Consider the following 14,955-nt stretch of genomic DNA (forward strand, 5'->3'; position numbering starts at 1 on the left):
GAGGCAGAGACATAGGCAGAGGGAGAAGCAGGCTCCATGCACCAGGAGCCTGATGTGGGATTCGATCCTGGGTCTCCAGGATCGCGCCCTGGGCCAAAGGCAGGCGCCAAACCGCTGCGCCACCCAGGGATCCCCTGTAGGCAATATTTATATATTAATTTTACACTTTTTTTTACACTTTTTATTTTGAAATAACTTTATGCTTAGAGAAAACCTGTGAAAAACCATATAGAGAGTCCCTGTATACCCTCACACCACTTCTTTTAATGAGACTATTACAATCATATAACCATTGAACAGTTAAGCAAACCAGGAAATTAACACTAATATGATACTATTAACTTCTACACAGACCTTGTTTGTATTTCACTACTTTCCCACTACTGTCCTTTCCTGGTCCTGGATCTGTTCAGGATTCCACATTGTATTTAGATGTCATGTTTCCTTAGTCTTCTCTAGTCTGTGACGGTTTCTTTCTTGTCTTTCATGATGGTAACACTTTTGAAGAGTCCTGGTTAGTTATTTTGTAAAATGTTCCTCAATTTTAGGTTGTCTGATGATTTCCTTATGCTTATAGTGAAGTTAAATATCTTTGGTCAAGAATACCACAGAAATGATGTAGTATCATTCTCTGTTCATCATAAAAGTGATACAAGATGCTCATATCGAGTCTTATTACCGGTGATGTTGATCCTGGTCATTTGGTTAAGGATGTCTGCCAGGTTTATTCACTCTTTTCCTTTTGTGATTAATAACTCTCGGGGGAGGGGGACATATATTTTGAGAATCTGCAAATATCCTGTGTACTTTCTTCTATCAAATTCTAGGAAGAGAATCATCAGTTTACCCTGATGCTTAGCCAAACAGCTTTGAAAAAAAAAAAAAAGGATTTAGGAAGCTTAAAACATGGGTGTATGGGTCTATTTTAGCCCTGAGTCCTTCTGAATATGCATGATTCTAAGGCTAAATGAAGAGAAGGAGTGGAGTGAAATGTGCATTGCAGGTGTCTGAGACAACTGACTGATTCAGTCACATTCACGGCATATTTCTGGGACTTATGTCATATAGCCCCTGCTGCCACTCTTTGGGACTCTGACTTACCCCACCTCCAAGCCATTCCACACCGAAGTTGTGAGGATTTCAGCTCAGTGTCCTGAGGGTGTTTATTTCCTAGTTTCTCAGAGGGAAGGCACAGTGTGACTACCCTGGCCTCCCTCTCCAATCAGAGAATCAGCTACCTCCACAGATGCCCATGTAAATCATCTTTAGTAGAACAATGAGAATCTGGGGAAAACCCCTCCTAGGGAAATGAGTGCCATTTCATTAAAAGAGGAAAAAAACCACAATCCTTCAAATCTGGTTCATCTCACAGTCTAAATGCAAGTTCTTAATTAAAAGCCAACAGAGATTTCTAAAGTTGGAGAAAAACTAGAGCAACAACTTTTAAAATTATCCTGTGGGCTTTTTTTCCTTCTTAGTCTCTTAAAGGGAAAAAGGCTAATAACCATTCAGTGGCAAATTGCTGTTCCTTCAGAACAAGGAAGTGAACGAGAATGAAAAGTGGCATCCCAGGGGAATAGGGAGTCATCCCGTAATTAGACTGGGCATCATGTAGAGAGGCAGCAAAAAATTACTGGAATGGATCAATGAGGAATTATCCTATTAGACCTCGATGGTTTATTCTAATTTCTAGTTTCTGAGAGAATAAGTAAAAGACATCTTACACTTTTGTGTTTTTCACAGAACCTAAAACAGCACTGAACACGAAGAACTCGGGATCCTTGTTTATTGATCTGAGGATTCCATCACTCAAAGTCTCTGGTGTTTTTGTAGCTGTGGTTTTTGTGTGAGCAGATCAGTGCTGAAACCATGGCAATGTTGATGGGTTCTTTAGGTCCAGCCTATCTCTGCCTTGTACTATTGACTTTTTAAGTCAGATAATTCTTTATTGTGGGGGCTATCCTGCACATTACAAAATGTTTCATAGCATCCCTAGTTTCTATGCACTAGATGCCAGTAGCACCCCCAAATTATGACAGTCAAAAATGTCTCCAGACATTGCCAGATGTCCCCACAGGGGTTACAAAATCACCTTCATTTAAAAACCATGGCTTTATTTCTTTATCCCAAGGTCACACAGCAAATAAATGGTAGAATTGAGGCTAACACCCAGAAGCTCTGAGCCCTGGCCTCCAGTAATTTCTGTGATACAACCCTACACATTGCATTGCCGACTACATGGATAGGAACATAATGTTAGGAGCATTGATATAGATCGGCATGGATTTTTTGGGAATGGATCCTATCCACAAGTCTGGTTAAACCTAGTGGCATAAAGACTGCCTTAAAGAATCAAGAAACTCTGTCCATTTTTGAAGAGCACCAAATGATCACTGAGACATGCAGTAGTCTAAATGGGAGATTTGGTTTTGCCTCTATCTGCGAATCAGCAGAGGTCTGGGGCAGTTCTGAATCCGCATCTCTTTCCTTAATTTACATACTGCCTCCATTTTAGCAATGCAGAAGGGAAATGAATAAAAACAATTATCCTCAAAGACATTCAGTCTGGTCTTGACTTGTTAAGAACGATAAAAGTCAGCAGTTAGAAGCATTTAATACAGCTGAACAAACCATAGAGTCTCAAACAGCTTCATCTGGTGCATTTCCTCTCAATAGCAAATAAAAAGGAAGACTATAATTAGGGCATGATTCTATTCAAGCTATCAAATAAAAGCTTTTAAAAATGATTGCCCTTATAGACAGCAATGTAAAGAACAAAGGAATCTTGCGTGGCTTATTATTTGCTTATTAGTATTACTATATGATACTCTCTACTTTTTGCATTTTGAAACAAAAGGAAACACTAAAATGCTCACAATTATTTTTTAAGTATATTTTGACAACACATTGAAAGTACACTGGCTTCCTTATTTTGAAAGCCAGGTCACAGATTTAATCAATATTAAATCAATAAATATTATTAATATTTATTAATAATCAATAAATATTTATTAAATCCCACACTGTTTTCCAGTTCCAGAGAACTACATAAAATTTGGCTGAGACATCGTAGCCTCTTCTACATTCTAGAAATTGAAAGTAGAGGTAATCGGCAGAGAAATCAGTGACCTCCCCAATCTTCAGTGGGCATACCAATCACCTGGGGATCTTGTTAGAATGAGTTTCTGACTTGTGGGGCATGGGATTCTGCATTTGTAAGAGGTTTCCAGGTGATGCTCATGTTGCTCGTCCAACAGTCACACTTTGTGTAGCAAAAATCTAAATGACAGGTCAAGGATATATGATATAAAATATGATGAGCTCTGATTACTAAATTCTAAATATGGTCTCCTCTGGGCACAGAGAGTTACATTTGTCTCCTCTCTGTGGCTTAGCAGTGACTAAAGATGTTTAAGTGTCCCATGCTAGTACACATTGTCGGTACCGCATACTATTCTTCATGTGTACAGTGTGTTTGCATTTGCTAAATGAGGCAGGGATAGGCTTCCACCATTCTACCTCTTGAAACAAGTGGCTCAGTTTCTCAGGAAACTATCTGTAATCTGGTATTGCCTGAAGGCCTGGACTTCCTCTGGAACTTTTGTGGCTCCTGCATTTTCTATTTAGGTCTTATGATTGTTCAGACACTATTCAGATTGGGGTCTTTGGTTTAACCATGTATTATTCACATCATAACCTTGAGGACATTCTTTGTTACTCTCTGAACCAGATGCAGCTTGGGGGAAAAAACAGGTATAAATTGAGTCCTGCTCTCCTATTTCATATAAATTTGTGGGAGGCCTTCCCTCTGGAGGTTTGCTCATAGTTGATGGTGACATTGTGTTCAGTTAGCAGCCGAACTTCTAGGCCAGTGCAGTCTAATTCATCTTTCTGCAGTGAGGGGATTTTCTCTTTCTCTGCTGTCCAATTAGTAGCCATTAGCCACATTAGGCTGCTGGGAATTTGAAATAGAGCTTGTGCCATTGAGGAATTGAGGTTTGAATTTTACTTAAGTTTAATTAAATAAAATTTAAAGCTAAATTCTACCTGTAGCTAGTGGCTACCATATTGGACAGCACAGCTAGATGAACTCCTCAAAGACACAAGTTCCTATAGGAAAACAATAGGAGATAGTTGGATTCAACCACAACTAGACTAGTTTTACCTGGCTTTCTAACTTATCAAGGTCGTGAATTGACCTACGGAAATATCTGAACTTCTCTGTTCATTTTTGTACCTTTCCTAGATGTGAGAGAGACTAGGCATTTAATTTACATTTTAAAAAGTCTTTTGGTTTGTTTTACAAGACACAGAGGTAGCCATTATAGAAAATCTAGAAAATACTATTATATAACATGAACTTTAGGAAACCTCTCATAAACCCACCATCTAAAAAAATCACATTGAACACATGGTAAACATTCTAGTGATTAATTTTCAATTCTTTGTGTGTGTGTCTCAGCTAATGATCTGTGAATAAACTTCTAGATCTAAAAACTATAAATAAATAAATATTAATAAATATTACATAAAAGATTTAATTTAGATACAGTACTTTGGGGAGGGTCATAGTGACATAGTGCTAGAAAACATACTCCCTAGATGCCACAAGAAGAGGGAAGATAGGGTAATTTACTTCCTTTTTTGGAAAAAGTAAAGCTCTTCTTTGCAGGGTAACTATGACCAACCTATGAAACTCTTTTGTAGGCATCAAAGAAATGGAGCCTGTGAGTGACTGATCAAAACTCATGGGCTAACAGACGGACGCTAATCTAGGAGCCCTATATAAGCACTTAGCCATATGAGTTGCTGTCAGTATCACAGCCAAATAACAGATGGAAATGGGGGAGAAAGTAGACCCAGCAAACTCTAGGATGAAGTTTGTCTTCATCATGTAGCGTTAAGTACTAAACAAGATGTTCTCTAGTTAGTAGAGTTGTTTTCCTAAATGCTCTTATGTTACTGCTTAAGCAGCCCCTGCCTTTGTTCAGGCCCACAAAAAAGAAAAAGAAAAAAAAAATTCTTTTGAGGATCAAGATGGTGATTGCTTCTGAGGCCAGTTAAGTGGAAGGGGAAAGTTCCTTTGCAAACTGAGCTTGGAAACTTGGAATTTAAGGCTTTTGTATCCAATGGGATGCAAGTCATTTTAAGGAATCTAGGTGATTTTTTGTGATAGGGAAAGGAGGAAGGAGGAGAGAGGTTGCAGAGGTCAAAGGATAAATGAAAAATTCCCCCAGAAAGCTGTTGTAAGGGAAGTTCCTTAAATGTAGGGCTGTTTTCATTTGAGATCATTTGCAGTGTTAAGTGCTTAATCAATCTGAAAGCACTATCATAGTAGCAGCTAGCAATAATGCTTTTATTCTTTTCTGGCTGTTTCTCAGACTCGTATTGAATGACAAGTTCAAAGTTTATGAGCGTCAGCAAGACAAACTTAGACTTTTCTCTTGTATACTGTGAAAGCTTTATGTTGTCCTCTTTGCCACCTAAGACAGAAGTACAAGTACAGGTACAAGGAACTGAATATCCGATTTATGAATTACCAGAGGGTTCTTCTTCCTTCTCGAATTTTCTGCCCTCTTTTTTCACCATTTCCCTGCTTATTTAAACTTATGATTTCTGTGGCATTTTCAATCCAGACTGCTGGTTTTGATGTTTGGCTGTATCTTCAGAGCATGACTCTACCATTATTTGGATTAATTTCTAAGCAGTTATGTGTAACTCCTCTTATGTAACATGGCAAGAACAATAACAATATTACCTTTTATTATTATCTGTTATGGTCTAGAGATACTTGTTCCAACGTCATAACATTGTTGTGACTGAAATTAGACAACCCTTGTAAATTAGACCATCACAGTGACCAGCACAGTACATGTTCTAAAGTAACTTGGCACAGAGTGCTTAAACCATGTTAGGTGTGCCTTACCTCATTGGCTTGGCTTCTCCAGTGAAACGTTTACCTATCAAGGCTGAGGAGATTTTTCCTTTAGTTTGTTGCCTATGGCTTTGTGCCTGGTACTCGAGGAGTGAAGAGCTAAACTACATAGTACTACTAGTCTCAGCCAGCACTTATGGTAATTTTAATACATACCTGAAGAGTTTATAAAGAGAGATGAAAGGCCCAGAGTTTAGAGTCAAATAGACTTGGTCCAGCCAATCCCAAATCTATCATATACCAGCTGTGTGATCTTGGGCAAATTACTTAACATCTGTTTTAAGGTCCCTTATTTGTGAGTTGAGTATACTATTCCAAGCTCATAGTGTTGCTGTGAGGCTGAAATTAGAGGATCCTAATGAAATGCTCTTTATAGTGACTGGCACATTATTATCCTAGAGTATCTATTAGTAATAGTTGCATAATTTGCCATTTTCTTCTAGAGAATTATGTGGCCAAGCTTAGGAAGAACTTATTCTCTGAAGAATATTCATTACAGTTTGAATGACACCTACCAAAATCAGATTCTCTACTGGTGCTCCCTGCTGCAGCATTCAATTCTAGGTATTCAGTGAATGCTTGATTTAAAAAATGTATAAATATATGAATAATATGCACATAGATATTGCATTTATGTAGCATTGACTCTGTGTGAAACATTTGTCCCAAGTACTGAAAAATATTAATTCACTTTATTTTTATATTGATTTCCATGAAGTAGTACTGTTATTATCATCCTCATTTTACAGATAAAGAAATGGAGTCAGGGAGAGATTAAGTAACTTTTCAGGATCTCAGAGCTAGTACATGGTGAAGGTGGGATTTGTGCTCTGATTCACGACACTGTGCTACCTCTAAGTGTTGCAGCCCTTACTCAGAGTATCTCACTGGAAAAAGGCAGGTGAAGTCACATATATTTCTTTTTTTTTTTTTTTAAAGATTTTATTTGTTTTTTTTTTTTTTAAGATTTTATTTATTTATTTATTCATGAAAGACTGGGAGACAGAGAGCGCCAGAGACAAAGGCAGAGGGAGAAGCAGGCTCCATGCACCGGTAGCCTGATGTGGGATTCGATCCCGGGTCTCCAGGATCGCGCCCTGGGCCAAAGGCAGGCGCCAAACCGCTGCGCCACCCAGGGATCCCGAAGTCACATATATTTCTTTACATTCTTCCTTTTCTTCTAAATCTGGAAATCAAACAACCAAATAATTTGTAAAGTCCCTTCCTCTTCCCTTCTCCTCCATTCTCTTCCCACCTCCTCCATTCCCTCTCTTAGGCCATTCCATTATGGAAGTCCCATTATGGGCCTCTGCTGTCACACTCTGGACACAGTATAATTCAACATGACACATGGTGAGCAAAGATGTGTAGAAATACCTGAAACTATTAGAGCCAAACAGCTTTCTGTTAAAGTTTTTTACTGCCGCATAAATATTCTCCTAGCTGGCTGGAGTCTCTGAGGTATAAATACTCCATTAGAGAATATATCTGTGGCGGCAGCATGGCCCTCTGGGTCTTGTCCAAGAGCCCAAGAAAATGCAAGGGTCTGGTGACATCTAATTTCATTGTATTTAAACAGCTTTCTCCAGTTTCGAGCATACAGAGACATTATTAACAAGATCCGTTTGGCTTATTTCTTCTTTAGAAGAAATCTCAAGACCCCTGTGGACAGATGTAAGGATCAATTAGACAACTGTATTTATTGAGTGCTTACTATGTGTCCAGCTCTCTGGCAGGTACTATGGTAGAAACAGGTAAGCATTGAAATACTACATCCCATTGTTATTGAATATTCAGATATTTTCCTATGAGCTCTCTAAAGTGTAATCTGGATTTGAACGAGGTGAGGGCTCTCTTTCATCCTAAAACAGCACATTCATCTTCCATGAAGACTCCTGAAAAAAATATTTATTATAATTTATTTTCATTTGACTGTTTTGCTTTCTAAAATAACAAACCTTATCTTCAAAATGCAGACCAAAAAAAAAAAAAAAAAAAAAAGGCTGCCTTGACTGTCTCTTCTTTCACAGTATTTTCTGAAGAGACCAAGCTTGTTCCTGACCACTCCAGGTGGCTGACAACACCATAGTCCTGATTACTTAGGAATTAATATTTTCTTAGGAGGGAGGCTGGATGTCAAGAGTGGTGAGGCTCAGCAAGAATGTATCATCAACTGGTCCACATATTTGACAGATTCATTCATCCTTGTTCTTGTTCTGCCCCTGGCTGTGCCACTCCAGAAACATGGGAATAGAGTGGCAGCATGCAAGCTGGCCACTGTATGCGGGCAAATGAGGCATACCCTCCAGTCCTGCATAAATATGAGAAGGGCATGCTTCCGTCCTCTCTGATCCACAGATCAGAAAATTAAGGTCAGTATCTCTTTGGCCTATACAACATCTTAGTGAGATGAAGGAGAAAGGAGGCAGTCAGCCTTATCACCATTTCACAAGCCAGAGAAGAGAGACCTAGGGAGGCCACACCTGCAGAGGGAAAGATGAAATGAAGCCTCTCTCCACTGAGGTTCCACATGCTTTCCATTTGACTGGGCTTCCCCAAACTTGGCTAATCATCAGCATCACCTAGGGGCAGGGGATAAATATGTGATTCCAAGGTTCATCTGTCCCTCAGAGACTCTGATTAAGTAAGTCTGGGTACCAGGAATCCATATTTTTAACAAGCGTCGTACATGATTCTAAAGACTAGCATTGCATGACACTACTGCCTGATGTTTTCCTAATTGTTATGGGATAGGAAAGAAAAGTCTCTGTTTGACAAACAGCAGAACTACAGACGTGTTACCCTGTTACATGGGATTCAGTTGCATCTTATGCAAAAGACATCTCTTGAAGTGAACAGCTTTTGAGAGGAAATGGCCAAGCCAGTTCCAAGCAGCTGACAAAGGCCCTGCCAATGTGTGATCAGAGGAATGAAATGTGGGGCTTTCATCCACCAAATGTTTATTTTGGTCATAGAAGTGCCATGCTATTTTGCTTGTCACTTATGCTCTCTGGGCTGTTTCATGAGGTTCTGAAGTCTTGGGAGTACGTCAGTGTGAAAGGGATGGCAAATTCATCACATAAGGGGATATCCTTTAATTATGGAATTATGGAATGTCTTGTCTTGGTCTCGTGGGGATTTGGTCTGTGTTTTTTTTTTTTTTTTTTTTTCAGGATGTTTTGTGGAAACAGCACACAGATATCAGGACTGGCATGAAGTCTTGCCCCCATTCTGATGTTAGATCATTTAAGGAGGGATTTGCTAGATTTTATTTTAGTGAGTGGGCAAGTCACTGATCAAAGGACAAGAATTCTCAGAAATTAATCTGAATAAACTTCTTTACTGAGATCTTTCATCTTTTTCAGTAAATTGCCAACTAAACATCATCAAGGAATAGGGATAGGATAACTAAAACACACACATAATTACTACTCATATCATTTTTTCCTCAAACTCACAACAGCCCGGCCTTGTTAGTAGAAATCAAATAAAGTAGCTTAATTTTTTTCTCTTTATGTACCCTTTCTATCTTCCTGAGTAGTTAATTCATTTAAAAAAAAAAAAAAAGTATTTCTTTAACTGGAATGGGGGTCAGTGGAATTTTATTATCTACTTGGAAATATGGAAGAATTCAGTTATATTTATGCAGTAGCTTCTACAGAAGATTCCAACATCCAGATGGACATATTGACTTATTTGATCATCCCAGTAACAGCCTGGAAAACCAGAATTTCCAGATGCATGTAAAACTGCAATGATATGCCTAAGTAAAGAAAGATTCAGACACTTGGTTAATTCAGTTCTGCTGTGCATATGTGCAGACATGGCCAGGATTTTGCAAAATGTTTAAAATGAAGTACCTAAGAGAGAGAGTATTAGTTCTTTGCCTGTAGATATGTAATGGGAAGTCCTGCAGGTGTGTGGCTTGATCACTTTCCAGTAAGCATGTAGGAGCCCCAGAAGCTGGATGCTCCCCTTAAATGGCTAGCTCCATGCTTAGGTGGTGGTGACAATGACATGGGCCGAGGCTTTGCCCTGTCTTGCCCACGTGAATTAGGAAGAAAATATCTGTAATACTGGGGTGAATTCAGCTCTGTAATTTTTTTGCTTCACTCCTGATGCCAAAGGTCAAGTGATTTCCCTCCCAACTTGCCTCATGGTTCTTTAAAAATGAATTGTTGCCAGTTGCATGGTTTTCACTGCCTCAGACGAGTTTTCTAATGTATTTCATGACTAGCCCTCATTGGTTGATAATAGTTTGGTTAGCAGTTTACCTTCTAAACCTTGTTGGCCCCTACCCCAAATTCCTCTTAGTTCAAATTCCGCCAAACTGTGGCTTTGAATGAGTGATGCCTTCTTTTTTTTTTTTTTAAGATTTTATTTATTTATTCATGAGAGACATAGAGAGAGGCAGAGACACAGGCAGAGGGAGAAGCAGGCTCCCCATAAGGAGCCCGGTGTGGGACTTGATCCTGGATCCCGGGATCACGCCTTGAGCCGAAGGCAGATGCTCAACCACTGAGCCACCCAGGAGTCCCAAGTGATGCCTTCTTTACTGATTTTTTACTATCAGGAGATCCTAACTGTTGAATTTAAACAGCCAGTTAATACATTTGAAGGAAATTTGGAAGGTGGAACTAAATTTTGTTTAATAATGCTACAGCATTGGACTTAGGAGCATACAAAATTTGAAAAAACATCATACTAATAGGATTGGCAGTATAAAACAATTGGAAGACTTTATACCAAACATTTGTGGAGACTTACTCTTTTGGAGACTTACTCTTTTGAGGTACTTCTCATTAGGCCTGCAGTTTTTAAAAAATAAAATTTATTTACATACTAAAGTATATACTATGATTACGTACATACAAATATGTACTACAAGTATATTTTTACTGTTCCTCTTTCATTGTCAAAGCCAACACAATTTCTTGTGAACTCCAGTTTCATATTTTCACGATGCCTTTCTACATCTGTTGTGCCCAAGATTGCGAATCCGAGAAACCGCCAAGGAGCCGACACTGATACAATCACACGAGGGTTTATTTACAAGCTCGAGCCTGGGTCCAAGTGTACCTGACACAGCGGAGCAGGGACTTGGACCCTGAGACGAAGAGGTGTAGCAGCTTTATAGGGGCCAGTGGCCAATGGGATACACAGAAAGTTGCACAGTCATGTCGGTCCACATGCAGGTGGCCGATTGAATTACATCTTACCCTATAGTATCCACTTGAGCTGGCCTATTACTTTGGTCAGAATTGGCGCGCACTTTTGGCGGGCACAAGGCGGGGTTACATTGTCATGAGCCGATTTCCGATTAGGGTGTGCCCAGCAGCTTGACTAGGGCTGGGGCAGCGCCTTAAGCAATAAGCAGGTTATGTGGGGGTCATACAGGAGGTGGCAGGTGTAGCACAAAATGGAATCAGTCCTGCTCTGCTTTGTCCAGGGGTAGCGGATTTTTGTTAAATTTCCTGGGTCCCACATTCCCCCCCTTTTCGGAGGATCCTATGCAGGACCCAATCATGGGTCCAAGTTGCTCTTAGAATGAGCCAGGGGGAATGATTAAACCAGGATTCTGGGATCCCTGGGTGGCGCAGCGGTTTGGCGCCTGCCTTTGGCCCAGGGCGCGATCCTGGAGACCCGGGATCGAATCCCACATCAGGCTCCCAGTGCATGGAGCCTGCTTCTCCCTCTGCCTATGTCTCTGCTTCTCTCTCTCTCTCTCTCTCTCTCTGTGACTATCATAAATAAATAAAAAATTAAAAAAAAATAAACCAGGATTCTAACCAACCTTGTTGCTGTTCTCGCTCTCCTTTATATTCCAGCGAAGAAGCAACATTCTACGTTTAAGGCAGCACATAACCACCCCCCCCCCCCCCACACACACACCCTTTGTTGTAAGAAGACTAAGTCTAATCCCCTTCTATTTTGAAGGACAACCTCAGACTAGGGAGTCTTGGAGATGCGAAATAAGTGAGAACGGCGTAGTCTTAGCTTTAGGGGATTGTCCTTGTCCGGTTGGCTTTTCCATTTTGGAACAAAGTTCTTGAGAACGGTGTGTGGGTCAGCTGGCCGGACGTGGGTGTAGTGGACCCAGGGAGTAATCCTGTCCACCTTGAGAGTGGTGGGAGTGGTCAGGATCATGATGTAAGGTCCCTTCCAGCGAGGTTGAAGTGTCACCTGGCCGATATTGATGGAGGTCTGGGGGGTGGCCCAGTCTCATAGAGGGCCCTCAGCTTAGGCCACACCTGCTCATGGGTTCGTTGTAACATTTGGAGGGAGAAAAGAAGTTGGTGATCATCAAATTCAGCAAGCACCTCAGGTTTTAAATTGGGGATAATAGGTGGAGGAAGATCTCGTAGGGAGTTAATCCCATCTTATATGGGGAGTTCCTCACCCTATATAGGGCAAAGGGGAGGAGAGTCACCCAGTCCCCGCCAGTCTCCAGGGTTAATTTAGTTAAGGTCTCCTCTAATGTTCTGTTCATCCTCTCTACCAGTCCTGAGCTCTGGGGCCTATGTGCACAATGTAATTTCCAATCTGCCCCAAGTACGAGTGCCACTCCCCGTGTTACCTTAGAGACGAATCCTGGGCCGTTGTCTGACCCAATTCTAACGGGAAAACCATACCTCGGTAAGATGTTTTCCAGCAGTTTCTTGGTCACGGTCTGTGCCGTTTCATGTTTGGTGGGAAATGCCTCTGTCCATCCTGAAAAAGTATCTACAAACACTAGTAAATACCTATACCTGTATTTTCCAGGTTTTACCTCAGTGAAGTCCACTTCCCAGTAGGCTCCTGGGTGGTCCCCTCGGAGCCGGGTGCCCGGGTTAGATCCATGGGCGGTGGCATTAGTTAACTGGCATGCGTGGCAGCTTGCCACAATCTGCTCAATCTTTGCTCGAGAGTCTTTAATAGTGATCTTTGCATGTCGTATGAGGTCTTCCATCTTCCTTGTCCCCATGTGAGGACTCCCATGCATTTTGGATAGGACTCGCCTTCCTAGTTCCTCTGGCAAGATGATGCTGGAGTCTGCGGCCCTCCACCAGCCACGCAAGCACTGGGTCATAGGCAAGTGTTTGATCCAGTGTAAGTCAGCATCAGTAGAGTTGGGGGTGTCAGGCAGGGTCGGTGCCCCCGGATCAGGTAGCGTGGTAGTTAAGACCTCGGTCACCAAAAGGGCTGCCTCCTTTGCTTTTAAATCGGCTAGGCGGTTTCCCCTGGCTACTGGCGTGTCTGCCTTTTGGTGCCCTGGACAGTGGATGATGGCTAGGGCCTTGGGCAGCCAGAGGGCCCTCAGAAGTTCAGGAATCTCTGTTTTTTATTTTTTTTTATGATAGTCCTCACAGAGAGAGAGAGGCAGAGACACAGGGAGAGGGAGAAGCAGGTTCCATGCACCGGGAGCCCGACGTGGGATTCGATCCCGGGTCTCCAGGATCGCGCCCTGGGCCAAAGGCAGGCGCCAAACCGCTGCGCCACCCAGGGATCCCCCTGTTTTGTTTTTAACAGTCTTCCCCTCTGCTGTCAGAAGCCCTCTCTCCCTGTAAAGGGCTCCGTGGATGTGAGCGGTGGCGAAGGCGGACCTGCTGTCCGCGTAGATGTTTATTCGTTTACCTTCCCCCATGGCCAGCGCCTTGGCCAGTGCGATCAGTTCTGCCCGTTGAGCCGACGCTCCGGCTGCCAGTGGCCCCTCCCAGACGGTCTCCGTCTCTGCGGTTCCGGCTGCCCCCGCATATCTGACTCCTTCTCGGACAAAACTGCTGCCGTCCGTGTACCAGGTGGCGTCCGCATTCGGCAGTGGCTGGTCCTGGAGATCAGCTCTGATTCCGTGCACCTGTGCCAAAATTTCTTGACAGTCATGCAGAGGGGGGTCCCAGTCTGGGTTAGGGAGTAGCGTTGCCGGATTCAGGGTTGTCGGTGGCTTAAATAAAATTCTGGTGGGGTTTAGCAGCAGGCTCTGATAATGGGTCAGACGGGCATTGCTGATCCAGCGGTCTGGGGGCTGTTTGAGTGCCCCTTCAATGGCATGTGGGGTGGTAACATGCAGTTCTTGCCCCATGGCCAGTTTGTCTGCATCCTTGACCATAGTGGCCACCGCAGCAATAATTTTTAAGCATGGGGGCCATCCAGCAGCCACCGTGTCCAGCTTTTTGGAGAGATAGGCTATGGGTCTCTTCCAGGGACCTAAGTACTGGACAAGGACCCCTTTTGCCACCCCGTCTTTCTCATCCACATACAGGTAGAAGGGCTTGGCTAGATCAGGCAACCCAAGAGCCGGGGCAGACAGTAAGGCCTGTTTAAGGTCATTAAAAACTCTGTTCATGGCCTCTGTCCATTCAAAATTTTGCTGGTGCCTGGTGGCCTCATAGAGGTGTCTGACCATCTCAGCAAAACCCGGAATCCATAAGCGACAGAACCCTGCTGACCCCAGGAATTCACGTACCTGGCGGATGGTCTGCGGCTGTGGGATTCTTAAGACAGTTGCCTTCCGGGCATCCGTCAACCATCTTTGTCCATCCTTTAATTTGTACCCAAGGTAGCTCACCTCTGCTCTGTGTATCTGGGCTTTTTTAGCTGAGGCCCAGTATCCTAAGGCCGCTATGGTCTGGAGCAAGTCCCTGGTGCTTTGCAGGCATGTGTCCTGGTCCTCCGCCGTCAACAGGATATCATCTACATACTGTAATAAAGTCAAATGAGGGTGCTCGGAAGGAACTCACCCAAGTCTTCGTGTAAGGCCTCATCAAAGATGGTCGGTGAATTTTTGAATCCTTGTGGTAGTCGAGTCCAGGTGAGCTGGCCATTGATGCCTTTCTCAGGGTCCGTCCATTCAAAGGCAAAGAGGTCTTGGCTCTTGGGCGCTAAAGGCAGGCTGAAAAAGGCATCTTTTAAATCTAATACCGTATACCAAGTTTTGTCTGGAGGCAGGGTGGAGAGGAGGGTGTATGGGTTTGGGACCGTAGGGTGCATATCCTCTACTCGCCGGTTGACTTCCCTCAAGTCCTGGACTGGCCTGTAATCGT

The 14,955-nt window shown here is 42.5% G+C and overlaps 1 protein-coding gene across 1 annotated transcript in view; it reads right to left on the minus strand.

Moving 5' to 3' along the window:
* Positions 1-4,081: 4,081 nt before the first annotated feature.
* The window catches only part of LOC112641869 (uncharacterized), a 46,350-nt gene continuing 35,476 nt past the window's right edge, over positions 4,082-14,955 (minus strand). The window contains 7 exon segments of the mRNA XM_049092605.1: positions 4,082-4,110; positions 5,328-5,483; positions 11,962-12,117; positions 12,120-12,290; positions 12,293-13,249; positions 13,415-14,644; positions 14,647-14,955. Coding sequence (XP_048948562.1) covers positions 4,082-4,110; positions 5,328-5,483; positions 11,962-12,117; positions 12,120-12,290; positions 12,293-13,249; positions 13,415-14,644; positions 14,647-14,955 — 3,008 coding nt within the window.

The sequence above is a fragment of the Canis lupus genome, chromosome 12 (assembly GCF_003254725.2).
Source record: "Canis lupus dingo isolate Sandy chromosome 12, ASM325472v2, whole genome shotgun sequence".
NCBI classification, from domain to species: domain Eukaryota; kingdom Metazoa; phylum Chordata; class Mammalia; order Carnivora; family Canidae; genus Canis; species Canis lupus.